The sequence below is a fragment of the Melopsittacus undulatus genome, chromosome 8 (assembly GCF_012275295.1).
Source record: "Melopsittacus undulatus isolate bMelUnd1 chromosome 8, bMelUnd1.mat.Z, whole genome shotgun sequence".
Lineage (NCBI taxonomy): Eukaryota > Metazoa > Chordata > Aves > Psittaciformes > Psittaculidae > Melopsittacus > Melopsittacus undulatus.
In genome coordinates this window covers 6,029,775-6,054,056 of record NC_047534.1, presented here as the reverse complement: position 1 = coordinate 6,054,056, position 24,282 = coordinate 6,029,775, and the positions used below count along the sequence as shown (strand labels likewise).

Sequence of the window (24,282 nt, the reverse complement as noted above, 5' to 3'; positions counted from 1 at the left end):
GATACATGGGCTTTACCATCATTAACAACCTTTGATCTCCATTTGACATCAAGAAAGCTGAAGTCTCCCATAACAATACTATTTTTCTCTTTAGTAACATGGAGATCTCAAATCCTATTCAAATCTAAACCTGGAGATTTCTAATAGCATTCATTTCTCCGTGTCAGTGGAGTGTTTGGAGGGTCACAGTGCTGCTAATGAAGGACCCTGAGGTCTCAGGGGAGGTGGAGGTTGTAGAAGAATGCCAAGCACCTTTTCCCATGTATATGTTCTTGCACACACATGCATGGGTTTGTAATTTGAAACTCTTTACTTCTGGACAGGCTTTACAAACTGCTTAGACCACATTCTCTGAGGTGTTTAAAGAGGGTGGAGTATGCAGTATTTATTTAGGTACTCTACAAACCTTAATAAGAATCGAGTGCTTGTAGCGATCGCAGAGAGCAAACAGAAAGCCAGCTGGCAGAAACTGAACAGTGCCACTGCATTTTTATTGCTTCTAGCTCCCCCAAAACAGATTATTGCTAAATAATTATGTCTTTTTTAATTTCGTTTCTCTCTGATCCTACATTAATTTCTCTGCTGTGTGCAGCAGTATTATTAGCTGTAGTCTATTTTTCAACTGGCTATAAAAATTCAGCTTTTAAATTTCCTCCTGGTCCAACTCCTCTTCCGATCATTGGTAACCTGCACTTGGTGGACATTAGAAGGCAAGATAAATCACTAATGAAGGTAGGACAACAACCCCCAAACCCAGACCCTTTTAGATTTTTAAAGCTGCCTGGGATGTATCAGCAAGAAGGTTTTGTCTTTTATAATTCAAACTAAACTGTAAAGGTGCGAAAACTGCTTTATAGCATTTTTCTAGGCTTCTTCTAGCCAGTGTCTGTGTTGATGTCATTTATGAGCGATCACCCATTAAAAAAAGACCTTTGGGTAATACGGGATTTCTTCATGTAATTGTGATGATGTACACGAAGTATATAATGCTTCTGGGATTTCAACTATTAATTTGACAGCTCGGACACTCAAAAATCTTTAAAAGCATTAGGACGTAACTAACATGAAATGAAATCGCTTCCCTCTCCTCTGCCCTGGAGAACTGGAAAGTGGAATTCTACAATGCAGTGACCCCAGAATTGCTTTGGAGAGGGCCAAATGCAGATGCCCCATGCAAAATCCACTTCCTTCTTGGTGAATTGGGTACACATTAAAATCTGGATGCCAGTACGAGAAGAAGGATGGAAAAGCTGTGTTGAGGAACCAGAATGAATAGCCTGTAAGCTCTTCTACTAACCTGTAATTAAGACTACTCACCCAGCTTATGGTGGTAAACTGTTCTCCTGTGCAAGATGAGGCTGGCACAGCCCGGGGTGCTTGTGTCAGGCACTTCAGGGCTCTCCCCTTGATTCAGCAGACAGCACCAGCAGGGATCGACCTGCACTGGGGTCAGGGAGAGAGTGAGCAAACAGACAGCGGCGGTTCACGATGAGGCGTCGACACGGCTCCCATAACACCGGTGCTCAGCAAACACTGGTGCTTCTATGGGAGCAGCCGGGTGGTGGGAGAGCTATGCCACAGGGTGAGGCTCCCAGCATCTGGTGCTGTTATGGGCAATGTCAGGGCTGGGGTCAGTTTACCCAGCAGGGCTCGGCAGACATTGCCGCAGCCTCTGAACGGCAGCTTGGAATTACCTCCGCATGCTTTCATCACCTGCTAGGCTCTATTTGGTATTGCCTATGTTTGCATTTACTTTGGGATTACTCCAAAGGGGTTATCCCTCCATCTCACCACACAGAGAGCAAAAAATAGTGATGGCATAAAGCAGCAGGCACCAGGGTTTGTTGGTGCCTGCATCCTGATGGGTGCTCCCCTCATCCCTGAGGAAGCTGCCAGACGAACTGGCACCGGCTGAGGCTGCACGTATACACTGTGTGTTTGCTTAGACAGCAGATCTGGACTGTGGCTTCCCATCACCTTGCTCCAACCCAGCCCAGCCTCTTAGCTGCCCCTGAATGCTGTTATCAAGCTGCCAGGAAGCAGGCACACACATCAGTCCTTGTGGAGCATGGATTCCCCCATCAGCCTGTCTTGCTCTGCTGCAGACCCCTTCCTGGGCTAAGAGGAGTGGGGACCAGGCAAAAGCACAGTGGCTCCAGGGGCACATGTAGGACATGCCAGTGGGACTGCATGCTCCTGGAAGGGTTTTCAGCTCCCTGAGGCATTGCATTGCCTTTGAAAACCAGCCAGCAAGGCACAGTGAAAGAATCTTCCTGTGATATGGCAAAGATACACCCAGAGCCTTCTCAGTGCAAAACGAGCATCACTTTGCGTACAGACACGGGGAAAGGCAGTGGTTTGGGCAGCCTCCTGCTTGCTTTCATCACCTGCTAGGTGCTCCTGCTCTGAATTTCCTAGCTATGCTCAGCTGAGCTGTAGGTACCAAAGCCATGTCCAAGCAGAGGGGCATGGATCTGTAAGTTGTGGTCAGCCAGGGCAAACTAAACACCCAGCATGCAGGAAATGGTTCCTCTGGTCTAATAGCAGGGATGCAGGAGTGCTTTGGTACAAAAGGAGCATTACACCAAAGCTTTCCTGTGTGACAGCATCATTATTTGCACTGAAATGTCTTCTCTGGTTTGCCACCTTGTGTTGTTATTTGAGGTCCAGTTTTAACTCTAGGTGTTTTGTTTGGGTGTTTTTTGGTTTTCATTATTTTCTCTTTAAGAGCAGAACCAGATTAATAATGCACTGATGGGGGTGGGGGTTCTTTGATAGCAAGAATCTTAAAATCTACATGGATGCTGCCCAGGTATCCATACAAAATGCATTGGGTTTGACTGTGATGAGCTTTAGCTCACAAGCACCATTCTGCAGGTGGCGGCTCCACAGCCATTCCCAGCAGGATGCCAGGATGTAATGCCAGAAAAGCAGCAACTGATGGAATATCAGCATGCAGATGCGATTCTGATGTAATATCAGAAAGGAATAGGTGCTTGCCCCATCCCTTCCTGACCATCACAGCTCACCTCTTTTTCAGCTTGCAGAAAAATATGGCCCCATCTACACCCTCCACTTTGGGTTCCAGAAAGTTGTGGTCCTGACCGGGTACGAAGTTGTGCGGGAGGCGCTTGTGAACTACACAGAGGAGTTTGTAGACAGACCATCCATCCCAATATTTGACCAAATTCAGAATGGAAACGGTACTAGAGCAATGAGTGAGAGTGGGCGGGAGGTGTTGCTTCGTGCCAGCGTAACTGCATCCCAAGAGCCCGGCTTTCAAACATCCCCCTTGGGCCCTTCTGAAGCCAAGCAGAATGAAAACATTTGGCTTTCCTCACTTCCATGCTTCCTTGCTTTTCATCATTTTTGCTAATCTATATCCTAATCATTTGAGGGTGAGGAATGGGATTTTTAAAAGCACTGGTAATTTTGGGGTTAATTTCCATCAGATGTCAGTGAGAGCAGAATTTACAAACCTTCTCCATGGTTTCAGGGGACTTCAGAGTAACTGGTTTGGCTGCTTGGAGCTGTAGCACTTTTCCCTTTCTCCCACTGCCAGATGCCACAATCTGGGACATCATCAGGCCCCTGCACCTTCCTCTCCACAAAGGCTCTTGTAGATCAACGTGAAACAAGCTCAGGCAGAAGCAACTGGCTGAGGCTGGAAATTCACCCCCACAAACAACCCCATGGTTTTTCCAAGGCAATTCCCCATCCCTGAGTATTTCAGAGGACTTTTTGCCTTGATTTTCCATCCTCTGCTTCAGCTGTGGCTCTAACTTTGAGCTTGATACACTGTTTACAGGCTGAAGTTGGGATTACAATTAGAAATTAAATTAACCAGCCACAATGCCAATAGATGAATTTATCACTACATAAAGGAAAGGAATCAATGGGAGAAAAGCATTTTTCAGAGCTGATTTACATGGAAAATATCCTTGGGGTAGACTGTCAGTATTACACTATAAGTCCTTTCACACTTACCTTCAAAGCCCAAGTCCGAGCCACTTAGAGGTGGGAATTCACAGAGGTAAAGTAACAATGGTCACAGACTTTCCCAGGAAACATTTCATCATGCCCATTTGTTGACTCCAAAGCTGCAGAAAAGGAATGATCCAGATGCAACTGTGTCAATTAAAGAAAAATTTAAAATCAAATTTGCTTTGGCACTTTTAGAGCAAGAAGTTTTGCTTTCCACATGGAAACTGCACTGCTTGAAACAGTGTTTGTTCTAGAGAAAGCAAACACTTTTAAAAACCTTGCAGCCAAGATGAAGATGTGAAGTGCTGGAATCCAGCTTTTTGATTGGCACAATCTGAGATAGTATTTGGATTATATTAACCTAACTATTTCCAACACTCTGATGGGATGAAATACCCACCCCTGCTTTGTGGTGTTAGACATCATCAAGGCATGAATTCAGAACCCCCCGCAAAATGATAGCAATAGTGTCATTGCTGAAAATACAGTGCTACTGGGAACCTCAATAGAAGAGTTCAGCACTGACCAGGGTTGTGGAGATTGAATTATCCCATTTCACATTGATAAAATACCTTTATAACTGGAACAGGGCAAAGGATAAGCTTTAAAGATACAAGGTTGTTGCTTGAGGCCTGAGACTTGCAGCCAAACAGGGTCAGAAATGTTGCAGGACTGACTGAGACCTACATCTCTCCCCAGCTCTACAGCTAAACCGTATTGGTTTGAAAGCCATACCTGCTTATCTCGTACACAAGGAGAGGGCTGTGGCAAACTGGTTTGGGTGGGAGCTTGTTTTTCCCAAACTACAGGCTCAGTGAGACTAGGAGAATGGAGGTGAGAGGATACAGGGATGGGGCACACATAAATGGGAGACCCTTAGTCCCTAAATCCATGGGAAACTGGGCAGCAGAGACACTTGTGGAGATCCCTGCTTTGTTTCGTGTGGTGGGGCTGCCCTGTGCATGAGCCCAGTGCAATGTCTCACGGCCCACCCAGGTTTGTTCTTCTCTATTGGGGAGCTGTGGAGAACAACTCGGAGATTCACAGTATGCAGCATGCGCAACCTCGGCATGGGGAAGAAAACGATAGAAGGGAGAATTTTTGAGGAGCTTCACTTCCTTATTGAGATGATCAAATCCTTCAAAGGTAAGCTGCAGACCATCCCAGTGCTGTACAGCCTCATACATGTCACTGCTGCTGCAATATCTCACTGGTATTTGCATCCTCCTCCCATTGTAGGGGAACCTTTTAGCTTGACATCCTTCAACTGTGCTCCAATCAACGTCACCTTTGTCATGCTGTTTGGTGAGAGGTTTGAATATAAGGACCCAACATTTATCACTCTCCTAAGACTCATAGACGAAGTTATGATTCTTCTGGGATCTCCATATTTGAACGTAAGCAACCTGTCCTACAGAATAACATTTTTTTACACAGACACATTACATCTGTGATCAACAAAAACCATAGGGTTTAGTTCAGCAGTTCTCAAGTGTTCAAAACTAGGTCAACCTGGTACCAGCAACAGCATAAATGCTTAAAACTAAGGAGTACTAAATAAAGGCTCAAAGGTCAATAAGCAAAGCCCTTCCCTATGAAAATCTGCCTGGGAAGTCCCTGGGATGCTAAGATACTACTACATGATAAAACTCAAATGATATGTTATGCCTTAGGAAGAAGCTGTTTCAGCATGTTGATATTTCTACAGACTTAATGTTTCTCTTTCTTAATTCCTCATTAGTATTTCAATTTCTACCCATTCCTGGGATTTCTTTTCAAAACCCACAAGATCATGCTTAAGAAAATAGAAGACGTGCGTGCCATTTTAAGGCAATACATGAAAGCGAGCAGGGAGGATATCAATGAGAACAGCGTGAGGAGCTACATTGATGCGCTGATATTCAAGCAACAAGAGGTATTTGCTTAACTCTGCTGACTGTAATGTCTCCTTTGGATTTTCTGGTTAAAACAGTTGCTCCACTCTTGAAATAGCAGCTCTAACAATATGAGATCAGCTCCTTTATCCTAGTAGAAAATGCATGAATTCACATGAAAGGTGACTCTACCTTTCTTTCTAAGAAAACAAATCAATTCATCATTGATACTGTTGCTCCAAGACAAACTACAGACTAAATGTTTGAATGATAAATGACAAGTCCTAGTCCTGCCCTGCATCTAACCCTAGTAGAGACTCGACAGTTTCACACATCAGTTGATTTCAGTCAACACAAAAAATTTGGCCTCTGAGATTTTCCTTCTTTCAAACTGGCTCTAGGCCAACCTTAGGCACTAAGGGTTCCACCCAGCTATGTGGAGGAAGGGTCACTATAGTCCTAAATGGCCTGAAGGTAATTTTAAACATTGTTAGGGATTCGAACCTGCCTTTGGGCAGGAGGAATCCTTAAGAGATAGGATTAGCTGAATCTCCTTCTGCAAAGGGGATAGACAGGGTTCTTTCCAAACCCACAAGGCTGAGTACATGAACAGCATCTGGTCCTGGGCTTCAGCCTGCTTCTGGGTGGAGGTGGATGCTGAACCAAAACTCCACTCCAAACCTATCTTTGGTTCCCCCATCTTTGGTGAATGATTCACATTGAAGATCAGGTCCATTTTATCACCTAGTTCACAAACACAAGACCATAGTTAACACTGTCACAGGCTATGCAGAATTTCCCAAGCTAAGGCTGACTTAACCCTTTAAGACCGTTCTTACCACTTGTGTTTTTCAAGGAGAAAAACAAGAAAGACAGCCTCTTCCATGATGACAACTTAATGGCATCCATACTCGACCTGGTCATGGCAGGAACAGAGACCATAGCCACAACGCTCCAGTGGGCCATCCTGCTGATGATGAAATACCCAGAGATTCAAAGTGAGCTCCTTTTACCTATACTTTATCTGTGGCATGGCTGATATGAGGAGGGGAGAGGTCTCAGAGCCACAAAAACTCTTTTGCCTTAAGAGCTGAATCTCATCTCTTAATTGTTATGAATTCCTGATGTAATTAGATGTTGATCAAAGTCACAACAAAACAGTCCCTTTGCCTTGCTAGGAAAGAGGATGGATGGAGAGTCAAGTATGATGCTGGGGAACCAGCCCACCCATGTGTCTGAACTAGAAACAGAGGGGGGAAACCCAAGCTGATGTTTTAAGAAACCCTCTCCCTCCAGACCTTGGAAAAATATGTTTTTCCCCAGACCAGATCCAAGGAGGGAGTTCATTTCCTTGTAGGGGCACATCCATTTTGTTTGTTCCTTCCAGAAAAGGTGCAGGAGGAGATTGGGAGAACTGTCAAAGCTGGAAGCTGGGCCACATACGAGGATAGGAAGAACATGCCGTTCACAAATGCAGTGCTACATGAAGTGCAGAGGTTTATCACCCTTCTGCCCCACGTTCCTCGCTGTACTGCTGTTGACACCCACTTTAGGGGCTACTTCCTTCCCAAGGTAGGTAACTGCTCCATGCCAGGAACACATCACCCTCCTCATTTTTGCCACTGCCACTACAGACCAATATCTTTAGAAGGAATTACAGGACAGAAGCCCAAAACAGGTGTCCAGAATCATCCCCAGAAGAGTTTCTATACTGAGTCTATGACACTGGTATTGTAGGACTATTGCTTCATAGTTGACTCCGTTCAACTACATGGAATCCAGAGAGACTGGTATTGTAGGACTCAATTCTGTCACTCTCACTTCCTCACTCTACAAGTGACCCTGGTTTACCTCCTTGATGCCATCTGCACAGTGAAGTACTTGCAAGGGAAGTAATTTACAGGATCTGACCCTTTCCTTAAGGTTTTCACAGCACCATGTGGCATTTGGCTTCAGTCCTTGACACTGCTGGGAAAATCTCACTGACTTCTCTCTTTACTGACTGATGGGACAAACCCCTCAAGAGCTCTCCACCTACCCCTGGTGCAGCAAATGTTCTGGAACACTGAAGTCTCTGCTGCAAAATGAACCAAACCAAAGCATTTCTGCTAAATTTGGTGCTTTCATGTACTTCTCTTCCAGGGTATAATTGTAATCCCATCACTTACCTCAGTGCTGCTGGATAAGACACAGTGGGAGACACCACATCAGTTCAACCCTAACCACTTCCTTGACGCTGAAGGGAATTTTGTAAAGAAAGGAGCTTTCCTGCCCTTCTCCACAGGTAACTAACAGGCTGATCTGCACACAGCTGAGGCTATAGCAGGATCATTATATTATTATGTACACTAATGGGGTCTTCATGGCTAAGTACTACCTTTAACCTGGTCGGTAAGAAACCAGGCAACTGAACAGTCAACTATTCTGCATTCAGGCAAACGGCTGCTCTCAGAGCACACCTCTCTCACCATCTTGGTTCCCAAGGGTTAAACTGAAGAGAAGAAAGAGATAAACTGCATCCAAAAGAAGGTGGAAAACTGCCTCAAAGCTGTCAGGAGGAGGTGGATAATCAGACAGGACTGGTGGGGCTGCCAGCACAGCTATGCACGGGGTTCCATGAGCTCTCCTGGGAGTGAGGGTTACAATCCAGGGACCCTTATATCCTGTCTCAAGTCAAGTCCCATGTGTGAGTGGGTCTGATGGACAAGGTTTCATCCACTGCCCACCATAGCCAAGGAAGAGAGTCCCAATAAGCCTTGCACCTGGGCTTGGTATTACAGCCAGCAGAGATCCCATACAGGACAGAATACATCAACCCTTATTACTTTCACTATGAAATCTTTAATCTAAGGCCCTGGATTATTCCCAGAACCGTGGGACTGTTCACCTGGGGTACCGTGATTCTTCCAGTGCCACTTTTGAGAGCTGCCAAAGATTCCCAGCAAGACCTGTTCTTTTAGAGGAAGAAGCATAGCCTTGTGGTTAGGGGAGGTGATCCTGACACTACCCCCACTGTCATTTTGGTCAAGTCACAAACTTTTTCTTTTATTGCTTTTTTTAAAAATCCCAATTTCACCTTCAAAATACAAATTAACATTCTCTTTCTGGAGGCTCATAAACCCAACCTCCCTGGGACTTAAACTGAGCTAATGGTAGGAACAGTTGTTAGGTATCAGAAATCCTCCCTTGAGCCATCCTAGAAGAAGAGACATCTCTTTCTCCATGCCTTCCTAACAGCCATAAATGCTTCCAAAGGTTGCTCATTTCCAGACACACCTGCACCCAGCCAGTGCCCTCCATAGCTGCAGCAGTGTGCATTATGAAAGGGCACAGCTGGATGGAGGAGTCTTGCTGGGTGTTTAACAAACCCAGCACTGCAGGAGGGCCCAAGTGCTATAAATGGAGATTTCCTGCAGAATCCTACAAATCCTCCCATGTAACTTCAAACTTTCCAGCTGCTCCTCTGAAAGGATGGCTTGAAGGAATTCCAGAACGTGCTTCAACCCCAGACTCTCAGTAGTGACTTTGGACATTAAGAAGCCAGTCCTTGCTTGTCCACCAAGAGCTGCAACAGTACAGGGATCATCACACAGGGGCTGGGAATCTAGCACAGAGAGAGGATAAAAAAGAAGAAACACAGTCTTTTCTATAAGTGGGATGTTAGGATAAATTCCACAGGAAAAAGTGAGTTTCAAGCCATTCCACTTTGGGAGGAGGTGGCATTTTTCTGTCAGGCTGCTTTTCAAAGAGAAAGGATTAAAGATGCTGAGGGAGTTGGAAGAGCTAAGAAGAGGAGAAGGTACACCATAAATGAATAATAACCCTGTAATATTGCTGTGACTTGCTGCTGCAGGTGGCTGTGTGACAGAAGAGACCAGGCAGGCACACTGTGCCAGCCTTCAGCAGCTTGGGTTCCTCTACTCCAAAATATTTCTGGTGCATTTAAAGGTTTCACTACTTCTTCCATTACAACATTTCAGATGCTAACATGTGCATGGCAAACACTCTAGTTTGCTCTTTCCATCAAGTAAACATGCTGCTTTCATCTGCAGGGCGAAGGAACTGCATTGGAGAAAGCCTCGCCAAGATGGAGCTGTTCGTCTTCTTTGTAGGGTTGCTTCAGACGTTTACTTTTCAACCCCAGCCAGGAGTTTCAGAGTCTGACTTGGACCTTACTGTTCCCCAGACGACTTTCACATTAAGGCCTCAGCCTCAGGCAACCTGTGCTATCCTGCGTGAATAACCACAGCCTTGCTGAAGAGCAACCCAACAAGTGGGGAAGCTGCTTACACCCAACTTAGCTATGCGAGGACTTGCCATTCCCCATGCTGGCACACCACCCTCTTTCACATCCCCTTCCCACTGTCTCCACCGACTTCCACTCCACTGTTTTCCACCATAGGTTGCTGACCCCCTCTTTGCTCCCATACTGTGAAGAGGTGCATATGATTGATTAGAAACCATGATGGTGGTTGACAAACACACACTTCTCAAGAGAGATTGTGCATGGAGCCAAAGAAGGGCCCAAGGAAGTGGTCTGGTGAAGGGGATGCAGCCCATGAGTAGTATGTGTGACACCCAGGCTCCCATGGGGAAGCAGTGAGGATCATACTGGCACAGAAACCTGCCCAAAATCCTGAGGGAAGACAAACCGTCCTTTGCTGAAAGCCACAGAAATACACTGTGTGTCACACACGTGAACCATCCATGGGCACATCCTGAACTTTCCCAAGTTTCCTAATTATCCATAGCTTCTAGCAGAACCCTGCCAGGCTTGGCCACAAAGTCAAACACTGGGAGTGAAAAAAACAGATCGATTCACATGAATTGAGGACAAGGTTATTTCTGCCTTGGAATGGTGTCCTGAAAGATGCCCCAGAGTCTGCAAACCTGCTTAGATAAGCAAGTACTGCTCCCATGAAGTTCAACACTGCTTCAGAGTCTGAATGAAACAAGACCTACATTTCCAAGTTTGAAGTCTAAATCATAAGGCCACATGAGATTTGAAACCGATCATAAAAGGCTAATGATACAGAAAAATAAACTAGACCCATTTCTAGTTGCATGTACCCCTGTCTTTCTTAACCTTGTTAAATAGGAGCAAACACTGTTCCTCACTTCAGATCTCCTGGTTAATGTTAAAAGCCAACGCCAGCTGTCAATTTGGTATTTGGACTGGTCTGGCCATTGGAGCCAGCCATGCAAATTGTGCCTAATTTAATAGTTTTGTATTGCACACACTCATGCAAGGAGAACTGGGATCAGGGATTAGGTGAGACCCAATTTTGGTTGTTTTCCTTCCCTCTCTAGCTTAGTTTGGCTGTTGTCCCTGTTTGTAGCACTCTTATCTGCCATCATATTCCGCAATCTTATTCCAGCTGATGCATAGCTCAGACAATTTTTCATCCATTTATCTGCCTGTGAATCGCCACTTCTCCATATGCATTTTCTTATCACATGCTTCATCACATTGTTTGTTTCCCCCTTCATGGGAACCCGGTAAAATCTGAATCCCACGTCTTCATTATATTTCACATGCCTCCCTCCCAACTTTGCACTACACAGAAATACAAATGCCATGAAAGGCTGATCCTGAGCACAGAGTGACAACAAATGTTATCATTTTGCTTGTATCTCCTGGCTGAAAGGTTATGCATACCCTCATCCTGAGAAAAAACAGCTCAATAGGAGACCCTCCTGCAGAGTGGTTTCTCCAGGGCAGAGCTTTCCCTTCATGCTTGGCTATGGGCTACCAGTGAGTCCTGGGGATAGCCTTGTTTTTTCACTTCTATGTCTTCAATTCTTGCTTGCAGAGGCCGAATGAAAGGTTGTCACCACAACTTCACTGATGCTGGTGCTGTCCCTCTGCTTAGTGTCTTGGACCCTGAGCCTCCCATCTCTTGTGCTCCTGAGATATTACCTGCTGGCAATGTCACGCTTGAGGAGTGGTGGTAGCAGGATGAGGTCTTCTTCAGGGAAGGCAGAGAGAGGCAGGTAAAGCAACTGGGGAGCAAGACACATATCAACAGAGTGAAGGAAGTCTTGGTTTTGCTGAAATAAAAGAGACTTTTGCCTTTTGCTTCAGAGAGGCCAGGACTGCTCCTGCTATAGCCTCCTCCAAAAGTAATATGAACTCAAAACACAGCTACAGCAACAATCTAGTGCTCTGGGGGACAGCACTAGGGTGGGCTCCAATCTGCACAAATTCACCAGTGGAACCTCAGACCTGACAACCTGCGATAGGCTAATGGGTTCTTGGCTTTGAAGGAAAGAAGTGGATCCCTTTGTACATGGCATAGCAGCCTCCTGAGCCTGCTGGTTTTCGACATCACCTTCTTCACTGGCACTCTGCAGCAGGCACAGCAGAGCCTGCAGCAGCACTGCCTGCATGCACAGATTCGGCCGACTGCGCAACACCTGTGCCTCAGAACCATGAGCTACCAGGTGCAAACATCCAAGGAAAACACGTTTGATTCCTTTGAAAAGTGCATCCTACTTGTGCCTGTGGTTGGAAGTGCTCCCTCCCCAGCACACTGAGTTAGACAGCTGAATATATCTCCATAAAAGATTCTGCCTCCCATTTGTTTGTTCAACCAAATGATGGCAGAACACTGATTATAACTCAGCTACATATTTATCTAGGAGAAAACATCAGCTCTCAAGGGTGGAAATACCATTTCCACATTCCTCAGTGGCCCTGAGGGTCTTCCCTTTAGCTGCAAAACATGTTTGTGCCTTGCAACACATTGACTTGAATTGAAGGCAAACATCTTGGAGCAGGACAGGTTGTTTAGTTTTTAAAGTAAGATCTGCACGAACCCAACTGACACCATGTCTGTGGCTCCTGGCAGAAGCAGTCACCTGGGCAGTGTGTCCCAGAGCCCAGCCTGCCATCCCAAGCTCTGTGTGATGCTGGGAACTAGAGCTCCTGTTCTCAGAGGGGCAATGGTCAGATGCAAGGCTTGCAGGACCTGCATAGATCTGTAAAACGAGGGCTGCTTTGTATCTGCAGCCCCACTGAGCCAGAGAAATAAGTACTGTGCAGAATATCATTTCTATTTTATTTTTGCCACGAGATGGCAACATGATCCCTATGAGTCACAGCCAGCCCAGCCCTGCAGTTCTTACTGGGGTAAAACACCCTGCCAGCCCCAGATTCAGGCTGGGTAGGGAGGGCAGATCCAAGCCTTGAGGCTTTATGGAGCCCAGTCCAACTGCATTCACCTGTGAGCAAGTCTGGGAGCAAAGCATTTATTTACCATTAACCTGGAAGAATCAAGTGGTATACAGGACACAGGAGAAGTCTTCTTATCCTATAGCAGACACTGATCCCTCTGAGGGACTAACCATCTCAGACACCTTGTGGGACAATGGCTTAATCCACCTCCCATTGCAGGCCTATCAGATCCTTCTGGCCTTCACTCAGCATTTCAGACCAAGGAAGAAGCCAGCTGGCTTAAGAGAGTCCTGCTGCCTTCCCTGATGGGGGGATGTGATGAGGCAACATCTGTAGTCATTTCAGAGGAGAAGGAGATAGGGAATGTCAGGAAAAGGGATGGTCCTGAGAAGTCTCACAGAAAGCTGGGAGATGTAAGGAAAGGGGAGATGGGCAGGTTTTCTGTTGCTTTGCATGGATCTGCCCAGCTCCTGTGCTACTTAAGGAAGAGCATCTTAAGACATTCAGAAACACATCTCTACAGTGTTTGCATGCTTTCTTGTTCACACATTGTGCTCTGAAAAGAGTATGTGTCTGTTTATCTGTGCTACCTTTGCAAAAATGCTGGGGAGTGTCTTCACTTGTCTGGGGAGAGCTGTTAAGCCCTATATCAGTGCAGGCATAGCAGAGCCTGTACCCAGAAAGAGCCAACGTCTCCCAAGGAACCTTGCTGAGGTCCCTCAGAGCAAGAGGAACCTAAAAAATCCAGGGTCTGATATCTGGGAAATTACCCACTCTTGAGAAACATCCTCTCCTAGAGGCTCAGAACAAGGATAACTTTCTTTACACTGTAATTTTGATGTGTAAAGTGCTAACTGTCCTGCTATTTCCAGTCGTGTCTGGCTGGGATTTTCCAGGTCACCTTACCCACTAGCCATCCTGGCAGGTAAGGTGTCCTGTGTCCTGACCAAGTGTTTGTTCAATGGCACGTAGACATTACTTGCAAGGCTTTGGGTAAGAAGACTCTACTTGTAGCTACTTCACGGGGATCTGATTTCTCTTTAATGCATCTGCTAGGCTCTGCAGAAAACTATTACTTGGATCTTTATCAGTTCAGAGCCTTGGCTTTATTGGCATAGCACAGCATGGACACACTGTGGCTGGGGTCTCACAGTGAACCCAGCTTTTGCAGTTGTGTCCAGCTCAGATTCTTTGACCCCAGGTAGAGGCTTAAAAATGAACTTCTGTATCAAGCCTGTGAAGAAGATGAAGAGCTCCATCGTGGCAAGACTTTCTCCAATGCAGTTTCTCTGCCCTGCAATGTCAAAGCACGGCTGTTGGTGGAGTGATTGGGTAAGTGGTGGCTCAACCCAACATCCCTTCCCTGCTAATTGAGAGTGTGAAGGGCGGCATAGGCCTCAGAAATGCAAAATAACGTGGCATGATATTGAGCAGCCATCACTGTTGGTCTCCTACCGGCATTTGAAAAGGGTTGTTTCACTCTGTGCCCAGAAGGAATTGATCTGGGATGCCCTAGTAAACAGCTTTCCCAAGGCAGAGGGAAGGTTGAACTTGTCTGTAGGTGCTGAAGGTTTTGTAGGCCCCAGCATGCCTTCCAGCATGGGCTGAGGGGCTGTTTGGAAGTCATCAAAACCTCTGGCAGGTATTTCTAAACCATCCCCACCACCAGTGCCCATGCTGTTCCCAACAGAGGCTCAGACCTTGCCACTTGGCTAATGTCTTCTAAGGGGCATCGGGAACATGGGGCCCTGTGCAGGATCAAACACTTTCATTACCCAGGGAGAAAGGCAGGAATGCTTTCTTCTTTACGAAGTTCCCATCCACATCAAGAAAGTGGTTGGGGTTGAATTCATCAAGGTGTCTCCCATTGCATTTTATCCAGCAGCACAGAGGTGTGCAGAGGAATCACTATTGTTGCCTGCAGCACAGCCATGCTCTGCTTTAGCATGTGGGGTTGCAGCAAGATTCTGGCTTGCCCATTCAGCCATGTAACCATTCCTCCCTTTGGGCTGTGTCTGAAAGCAAACTTCTACCTCTGAAGAACTAATTTCTGGGCTTGTACATGACCATCTGACCCTTAGTTAGTGTTCACTGGAATTATTGACTAAGACGTGATTAAACAACAATAGTTGTTGGCTGTGTCTGAGTTACGAAGCAGAAGAAAAACATGGGCCAGGCTCCCTTGCTGCCCAGCTGATCTCTGCTTGCTTGAAGCAAGGTGATGAGATGATACCATGGTTCTCCAGAGACAGCACTGCTCTACAGGGCACAAGGGGCAATGGAAAGTGAAGAGAATAAGAAACAGACTCCAGGTTATGAAGACTGAGTTATGTGAAATGGGAAGTTGTGCACATAACCCTGAAGTCACACTGCCATTGGTCTGGACTCAGAGGAGACAGGGGTTAGGGAACTGATTCTTCCCCACCAAAAGCCTTGTGCTTTAAGCTCCCCTGTTCCTCGTGACAATTTCCCTGTGAGTCACTGGTGTGCTGCACCCCCTCTTCAACTTAAGAGCAGCAAGTACCTTGGGAATGAAATAACTTTTAAAGTGGGTATCAACTGAAGTGTGCACTGTGGAACATGTGGCAGGAGGGTGACAAATCTCTGCACCTCGTGGATCACTGCATTGGTAAATGGCATTCTTTTCTGGTCCTCAAAGGTAGGCAAGCAGCTAGGGTCAAGAACTCGCTCAATCTCTACATGCACCTTGTCTGTAAGGCGAAGAAAAGGCATAAAGTGTGTTTCCCTCAGTGGTAAAGCACCTGCAAATCTTGTTCATGCTGACTGTTGGTTGGGCTACCTCAGGGCAGGAGGTTTGCTGCCCCTGGGAGCAGATGGAGAAGAACCCCTCAGATCCTTTGGTCCTGCATATAAGGTTTGGATGGAACTGGGCAGGTTCCAGCTGCTCAGATTTTGCATGCTCTGGCACACATAAGAAGCTACAAAGCTTTTACAGGTGAGTATCACGAAGTCACTGCAGAGCACTTCAGTATACTATGTAACAAAAACAAAACCATAGATACCTTACTTTGAATCTCAGGGTACTTCAACAGCAGCAGGATGGCCCATCGCAGTGCAGTGGATGTCGTCTCGGTGCCAGCCATGAGCAGGTCAAGTGCAGAGGCCAATAATCATCATCATGAAAAAGTGTATTGCTTTTATTCAGCTCCTTTAGGGAAGTACAAAGAAAAAAACAACTCCTGTTAGCATGGGAAGGGAGAACTAGGAGGGGTAACCTAGTCTTCAGAGACATTACAGTGGGATGCATGTGCCATGATGGACCACATTGACATTTCAGTACAGAAATGCTTCAGTTTTTAGCAGAAATATTTGCACACTTGAGATTTTGCCTCCCCAAAATGAACTATTTGGACAAATTCACTGATTTTTGAAGATCACCTGACATTTATCTACTCTGGGCAGTGTTATCTTATTGACTGAGGATTTCTAGCCCGTTTGTGGATCCTGAGAGGGCAGAAATTGATGGGAGGTGCAGGACCATGCTTTCCCATGTCAGTGACCTGGAATTTGTCTAGGTGTGTAGCTCCCTCCTAGGAGTGACAGGAAAGCCATGAAGGCCCAGGACACCTCTGTCACATCAACTCTGCTGTTCCTGCTTTGTGCTGCTGATGGAAAACACTTTGCCCGTTCTTGTGTGCAACAGCTGAGGCACTTGCACAAGGGATCAGGCCCAAGCACCCATCCTGCCCACCACCCGTCTCTAGTTCACAGATACAAACACTGGGAGAAAAAGGGCAAATACAGACTGACCCTTCCTTGCCATACTCCCACACTAGCATTCCTGTTGGTAAATCCACTGTGTGGGAGCTGGTATTTGTACAAATGCAATAAGAACTTCTGCATCTCTGCAAGTGGGAATCTGTTGCCTCTTCCAATACCTGTAGGGAGTGATGTGTGTCTACCTGGAGTGTGTTGGAAAAATGATGTTACCTCTCTCTCTAGCAAGGAAGGGACTGTAGCTGACACCTGAGGACAAGTTTTAGGCATTCACGTGATAAGGAATAGCTAATTATTTCTTGTTTTTTGTTCAATATGCAGAATTTAACATATTAAAATAGAAGGATGGTTACCCAAAATATTCATCTAGCCCATTGGAGAACATGTTCATTAGACAAGAAACAAAGAGCTTCTTACAGCACTAGGAATTGTCATATTGTTAAAATACCTCTTGCTTGAGTACCAATGCATCAATGTAGCTCTTCAGGTTGTTCTCATTCATGTTTTCTTTGCTTTTCTTGATGCACTTCTTTAAGATCACACACACTTCTACTTTTTCAGTATCATCTTGTGAGGTTTGAGGAGAAATCTAAGGAATGGGTATAAATTAAATAATTAAAAAGGAAAAAAATCACCTTGTAAAACTCCAGTACCATAATGGAGAAATCATTTATGTGATGTGGCTGTGGTCTCTCTTTTTTGGTTACTAAAAAATTTAAATGTATAAAAATGCCTCCTCTTACTAAAAATTCTCTACAGGAATGAATGGAGCCCATCAGGCTTGTCTAGACAGAGCCTATAAACACGAATTAGAAACAAAATACAATTAAGGGGAAGTGATAGTGAACTCATGAAACAATGAAATTACATTTTTAAAGAGGTAATAAACCAAAAAGATAAAGCGCTTGCATTACATGAAGAAAATTCACAATGTTTAGCAAGCCAAAATACTTGTTTTAAAGTTGTTCGATCATCATTTTTAACTTTCACATGAATTATAAATCAATTACACTTAGTTCTCAGCATCGTTAAATTTCACAGCACAATAAACAGTTGCATTTTATGTGCAGGGGGGTTACTTACACCATTCCTCAATGTTACAAATAAACTGGCTACAGAATAAGACTCACAAATCTCCTGCACTTTCTAACAGGTTGTAATTTCTGCACAAACCAAACCTGCTGTAGAGATTAAAAGAAAAGGGATGTTGTACTGTTGTAAACTGTAGCTGTTGTAAGTAGTTCTCATTCAGGTAAGGAATTCATCAACATCTTTTTGTTAACAGCTTTGTGGATGAGTGTTTCACTATTACCTTAAGTAACTAATACTCTATGCCTTGTGATGAAGGATTAAATTTAACAAGAGCTCTTGGTTCAGATGAGAGCCTCTTAGTTAAAATACTCCTTTTATGTGGCTCCATTGAGCAGGTATTGATTTAATGCCACAATAGGAGGTACGAGAGGTCCATCTATAAATGTCTGTGGCTCTGTGCTTTGTATTACAACTCTGTAACTTCAGTAGTTTCTTAAACTGCAGCAAGTGACCAAAACCAAGTAACCCCCAAATATACATGTGATTCTCCTAAGAGAAGAGGTTACTTGTGTATGAACATTCCCACAGCATCCAGCAGAAAATAACTGGAATAAACCTGGCTAATTTAATTTGTGCATCCACAAATAAAGTCAATATTTCAATAGTTTTACCACTGGTGTGTTTTTAAAGAAAGAAACTCTGGCCGTGCCTTCCAAGAGGGACCTGATTCCCTCCTGTCTCTTCCACCAGAGCCTTGTTTGGCCTGAAAATACTAGGGAATAGAATCTGCTGCATTGTTTCATTCTGGGTGCTGCTGGAAAAATACTAAGAAACCCAAGAAAACATCAAAACCCCAGGAAAGCAGAATCTTTGTGAACTCTGCCAAAAGCACTAAAAACATCTTTGAGACACACTCCAGGAACGTCTTCCTGCAGTTAATGTGAAACACTGAAGATAGGTTAGATGGATCCCAGACCTACGTTAGGGTCTATTTCCTCATGGGAGGCTACAATTTGCCATAAACCATGAAGTTTGCTAAATAAAGTGACTAAAAATAACATAAAAGGAGGTGTCTATAGCACTTCTGAGGATTTCTATTAATGCTCCTGGACACTGCACATGCCAAGTCCCACCATGCTAGAAACGTCAGTTATTGCATTTTCTGGCTGTAGAAGAATCAAACACATTCCTTCTGCTGGCACAGTCACATCAGCATCTCAGCCCAGTGCCACCACATGATGCTGGACCTCCTTCACAGGAGGATTTTGTGGAGGAGGAAACCCCCAAAGAAAGAATCTTGTCCCTACCCATGGCAGGGAGGTTGGATTAGATGATCTTTAAAGGTCCCTTCCAGCCCAAACCACCCTACGCTTCTATGAACCTTATATTTCAGTAACCTAAAGATACCCCAAATGCATCCAGCAGAAGTAAATTGAGTTGACCTACTCAGGTGAGATGCTCAGGTGCGATACCACCTATCAGGTGAGATATTGGAGCATCTCAGCATAGAGGGTAACTTACATACAAGGATGGAGAGCAAAGAAGGTGCATAACTTCGTCTATGACTCTTAACAGGGTGAGAAATGTTGGGTCTCCATAATCAAACCATCTCCCAAAGGGAACAGCAAAGGTGATGTTGCTGGAAGCCATATTCAAAAACCACAATTGGAAAGGTCTACCTAGAAATGAACAACATAACTGCACTGGTCATTTCTGGAGCAACCAAGAGGTCTTCACAGTGGCTTTGTAAAGCAGCATGAAACACCTGATACCCCAGCTCACCTCCGAAGGATGTGATCAACTCAATGAGAAAGCGAAGCTCCTCAAGCATCCTCTCTTCACCAAGATGCTTCCCCATGCCAAGATCCCATATGGTGGTTATGGTGAACTGTTGTGTTGTCTTCCAGAGCTCTTGAGAAGAAAAGCACACATCGATGGAAGGAGTGCATGTCCTGTTTGCTGAGGTGGTTCAGGACTTGCTCCAAAGCAACAAAAGCATAGCTGGGGAGCACAGGTATTTTGCAACCTGGAGGAGCCTGCTTGGGAGATGACTGTGGGGTGCTGGAGGGGGCTGGCTTGGGCAACCACTACTCCAGGTAGGTTCAGGAGGGTAGGAAGCAGTATTTTGAAGTTGGGTGCTGTTCACACCAAAGCCCTGGGTTTGCCTAGTTTATAGCTTTGTCTCTTTGCTGCCATACACAGTAAAAAGCTCTGTGCATGGGATTTGTCTCAGGCTGATTTGTTTTGCCTTAGAAAAAGGATCCAGCTGTTTCAGAGAGCAAGGCTAAGAGCAGATGACATCACTCCATCCCTGTCATGAACAGGACTTGTGGTTTAGAAGATAAACTATGTACTGTGCAGGGGGATGAGGAGGGATGACAGGGAGGCATCTTTGCTTACAGATAGGGAATACCCTCAAGCTGGCTAACCCATTGGCCAAAAAAGTGCTCAGCCAAGAGGGCATGCAGGTGTTTGGCTACAATTTGAAGTCTTCCCTTCCCAGGAGGCCTTCCAGGACTGAATATATTCTACATCTTCATCCTGTGGTTGGGAACGTAGTGCAGTGTTCCCTTCCTCACACTGGGCCTCACTCTTAAAGACAAGATGAAAAAAAGCCCCACACACTGTATGCATTATATACATATTAGGTCATCAAATCTTTCCCTTTCAGCCCGAGATTATTCCCTTCATTGTTTTCAGTGTCTAGTCTTGGGCAATGTACTACTTTTTAACATGCAATTCAGAAACATGCCAAAAATCTGTTTACAGAAGTAATTGTTTGAGGTACAAACAGCCCGTGCTATTACGCTCTTGCCAGTTCTTGCAGTCTTTATCATGAGTCATGCATGATCCACACTTTGTCTGAACTCCCAGTAACTGCAGAAAAGAGATTGCATAAGGACCTCAGCCTTCACATTGTGAAAAACAATTTCCTTCCCTCTGCACTACAAAAAGAAAACCCAACAAAACCTTCTTGAAATGTGACCCAAGTGCCTCTAAAAGCAAAAACCTGATAGGGCAAATAAGAAGATCCCCAGGAGTATTTTCTTTAATAAAACAAACAACTGCTCCCAAGCTCCACAAAATACAGCTGTCAATAATAAGGATGCAGCTCAAGACTCTTTAATACTGCTGCAGTGAAACAACACATTTCAGAAACAGCAAGACAAGCACATCCTTAGCTTTTCAACCTGCCAGTACCGTTTCCATGTTGGATGTGATAGACTATGGGTATATATGGTCTGTCTGCAAACACATCCCTTGTGTTCAGAAGAGCATCTTTTACTGTCTCATAGCCAGTCGGCACCACCACCTTCTGAAGCCCCAAGTGAACGGTGAAAATGGGGCCATATTTCACTGAAATCGAGGAGAGGAAAATCAGAGCATAGAGTCATCAGTGGCAGTAGCACGTCCTGCCTGAGTAGATGAAGAGTTGCCTTTCCTCCTCCTTCTGTGCCCAGAAGGACTGGAGGGATGCCAGAGATAAAGCCCCAAGACACTTAAACAGAAAAGGAATCAAAGCAAATAAATAGTGGCCTGCTTAACTCCAAACCTTCCATAAAACCACTGTTTTTCTGAGCTGGTTTGGCTCAGTTTGGTGCAGGAAGTTGAAAGAGGCAGAAGATAAAAAGACATTTTGATCACCACCACCAGCGTAAAAGCATCATCAAGATTTGACAGGCAGATACAGAGCAACTGCTGAGGAGGCTGTAAAGCTACTGTCCGTCATAAGAGAATGAAAAAGCAGAGGTGTTCATATTTCTTATAAAAGTGAAATAAACTTTGCTCCAATTAATGCAAAGAGGTATATATGATTCACCAAGGATGGACATATGAAGGCATAAGAAACCATTGCTCTTTCAACTTGCCTTAGAAAATAACCACAATACCACACTCTGCTTTTTATTTCGGCTGCACCATAGATTTCAAGCCAATGCACAGCAGGATTTTATAATGAAATCAGAGATATTGGGTAGCAGGAGTTCTCTGGAGGCTCACAAACATGGTCCTGCCAGGCCCTACAAGGAATTAAGACCTGATTGAGAGCAATGCAGTTGAAACTTCATAAAGCTATTGTGAGACGAAGCCTTATGTCCCATAAAAGAGACCAGTTCTGGCAAACATGACCAGAGAAGGTTCCACAGCTTTGCAACACCTCCTGCTCTACCAAAGCAAACAGGTAGCCCCAGGCAGAGTCTAAACAGTGTTTCAGCAATATAGCCAGAGTTGTTGAACTTCTGCAAAAAAAAGTAGCTCACAGGACACTGCTTTCAAGCATTTGTCCAAAAGAATGGCTGCTTGCTGATTCATCTAATGGGAAACTTTCAGGGGGAATCCTTTAGGGATTCTCCTGTAAGAGAGGGTTTTCTACTCCAGGTCATTTATTTGCTAAGTAATACCTTAAAGTTCTGGCTTTTAAGACAGCTTTCAGATCACTACTGCAGCTTTGCAAGTCCCAGTGTAAAATCTCACCTCACCCGTAACTGCAGCCCAGGTACTGCAGCTGCAGACTATGTCTGCTCTGTCCTGACTGTGAAGGGCAGAGGATGGTGAGAGGCTCCTCTGGGCTGCAGCCACAGACCCTTTCCATGGGTGGTTTCAGCAGCAGACCCCTTTCCCAGCTGGCTTTTCGATGTTATAGTTTCATGAGGAAAAGAAGGCATCAGCATGGCAAATGTGCCCAATGCCTGTGCTTCACTAAGATGCTATCACCTGCTCCTGGGTCTTCAAGTCACCTCCTTTCCAGCCTCTGCTTTGCTTATTCTTCCCACTATGTTCATGCACAATCCAAAACTCCTCCCCTGCCTTCCTCTGCAGAAGGTTTCTGGTCTTGTCAGAAACAGGAACCACAGTCCAAAGCACTTCCCAGCTCCTCAGTTCTGGGCACTGAGCCCACTGTGAACTGCTTGGTGTAAGATGAAGACACATCTCCATAGGCATCTTGGAGGCTCCCCACATAGCACAGTGATGGGAATGAGACAGGGAAAGCAGGCTCCTCTTCCTTACATTATGCTAAGCCGGTCTGAGGGCTGCTGGCAACCTGATATTAAAAGGCTTGGTGTAAGGTGCAGGATATTCACACCCCATGTCCTGACTGAAAATGCAGTTGGGCTGCATTTTGGCTCTGAGAGACTGAATACATTGAAATCTCCCCTTTTTTCTAGAAGAGAGATGCAAGGAAACTGTGACTCCTATAGAGAACTCTGTCTTACTAAGTCCAAGTCATTTGCTGTTTCAAATGAGTCTGATATCTCTTCTTTGAGCTGTGCTACATTAATTGCCATTCTCATGAAAAACTGGCAACATAAGAAATACAAGCTATTTTGGCAATCAAGATTAAGCATCCATCTTTCAATTCAGCTACATGGACACACAAATATTTTGAAGTATTTCACAACACAAGGAAGATGCCAAAATTTAGGTCCATTGGTCTGATCTGATGCAGATACTCATAGTTTTCAATGTGTAGAGTAGTTCTCAGTGAAGCACTGTTCATATTTATCATCACCCTCTGCAGAGTTAGGACTCTGCTGAACAGTTTTAGCAGTCCCCAACAGTGTGGTTCTTCTGAAATGACACTTGGTCATTCTGAAACCATTGAATCATAGAATCATAGAATAGTTAGGGTTGGAAAGGATCTTAAGATCATCCAGTTCCAACCCCCCTGCCATGGGCAGGGACACCTCACACTAAACCATATCACCCAAGGCTCTGTCCAACCTGGCCTTGAACACTGCCAGGGATGGAGCATTCACAACCTCCCTGGGCAACCCATTCCAGTGCCTCACCACCCTGACAGAAAAGAACTTCTTCCTTATATCAAGTCTAAACCTCTGCTGTTTAAGTTTCAACCCATTACCCCTTGTTCTATCACTACAGTCCCTAATGTCACAATGTAAAAAAATTAAATCAATTTGGCACCAAAAATCATCTCAGTACTCTCATCAGAGAGAATTTTTAATGGGTACTTGCTGACATTCAACAGCCTAGAAACAAAGGACACTTGTTCTTACCTTCATTAGTGACTTGTCTTGCCTTCTGATGTCCAGCAAATGCAGGTTGCAAATGATGGGAAGAGGAAATGGACCAGAAGGCAAATTTAAAGCTGATGATTGCTTAAAAACTTTCAAAACATAGAGTGCAGACACAAAAGCAGTGCACACACTCCACAGATGAAGAAGGGCATGAAGGCTGCCATATTCTGGTGGAGCTCGCCTTTCTGGAAAGCCACTGAGACACCTTCCTTAGAATGCAAGTATTATTGCACTATATTTATCCAGAGTAAATGATGTCAGGGGGTTTGCTGCACTTTGCAGAGTCTTCCCCTCCACCCCCAGCTCTCCATAAAGTCTGGAATCAATGTCTGCAAAAGGCAAAGTCGAAGCACAGTTTGTGGAGGTGAAGACTTGCATGTTCCCCACCAAGTGCAGTAGGGCAGGTTTGCTTCATTTCAAAAGCCCAGCTTGGATTCTTCTG

General features: G+C 45.0%; 1 protein-coding gene and 1 pseudogene across 1 annotated transcript; one reads left to right on the top strand and one right to left on the bottom strand.

Moving 5' to 3' along the window:
- Positions 1 to 432: 432 nt before the first annotated feature.
- On the top strand, positions 433 to 10,923 carry LOC101875200 (cytochrome P450 2W1-like). The gene is made up of 9 exons (XM_005145276.3): positions 433 to 732; positions 3,041 to 3,203; positions 4,981 to 5,130; positions 5,224 to 5,381; positions 5,726 to 5,899; positions 6,715 to 6,856; positions 7,246 to 7,430; positions 8,001 to 8,142; positions 9,911 to 10,923. Exons 1-9 carry the CDS (start codon positions 535 to 537, stop codon positions 10,099 to 10,101), a joined length of 1,503 nt encoding a protein of 500 aa, XP_005145333.2. The 5' UTR covers positions 433 to 534; the 3' UTR covers positions 10,102 to 10,923.
- A 3,218-nt stretch (positions 10,924 to 14,141) lies between these two features.
- LOC101880802 (cytochrome P450 2W1-like) lies at positions 14,142 to 24,004 on the bottom strand (annotated as a pseudogene).
- Between the last annotated feature and the right edge of the window lie 278 nt (positions 24,005 to 24,282).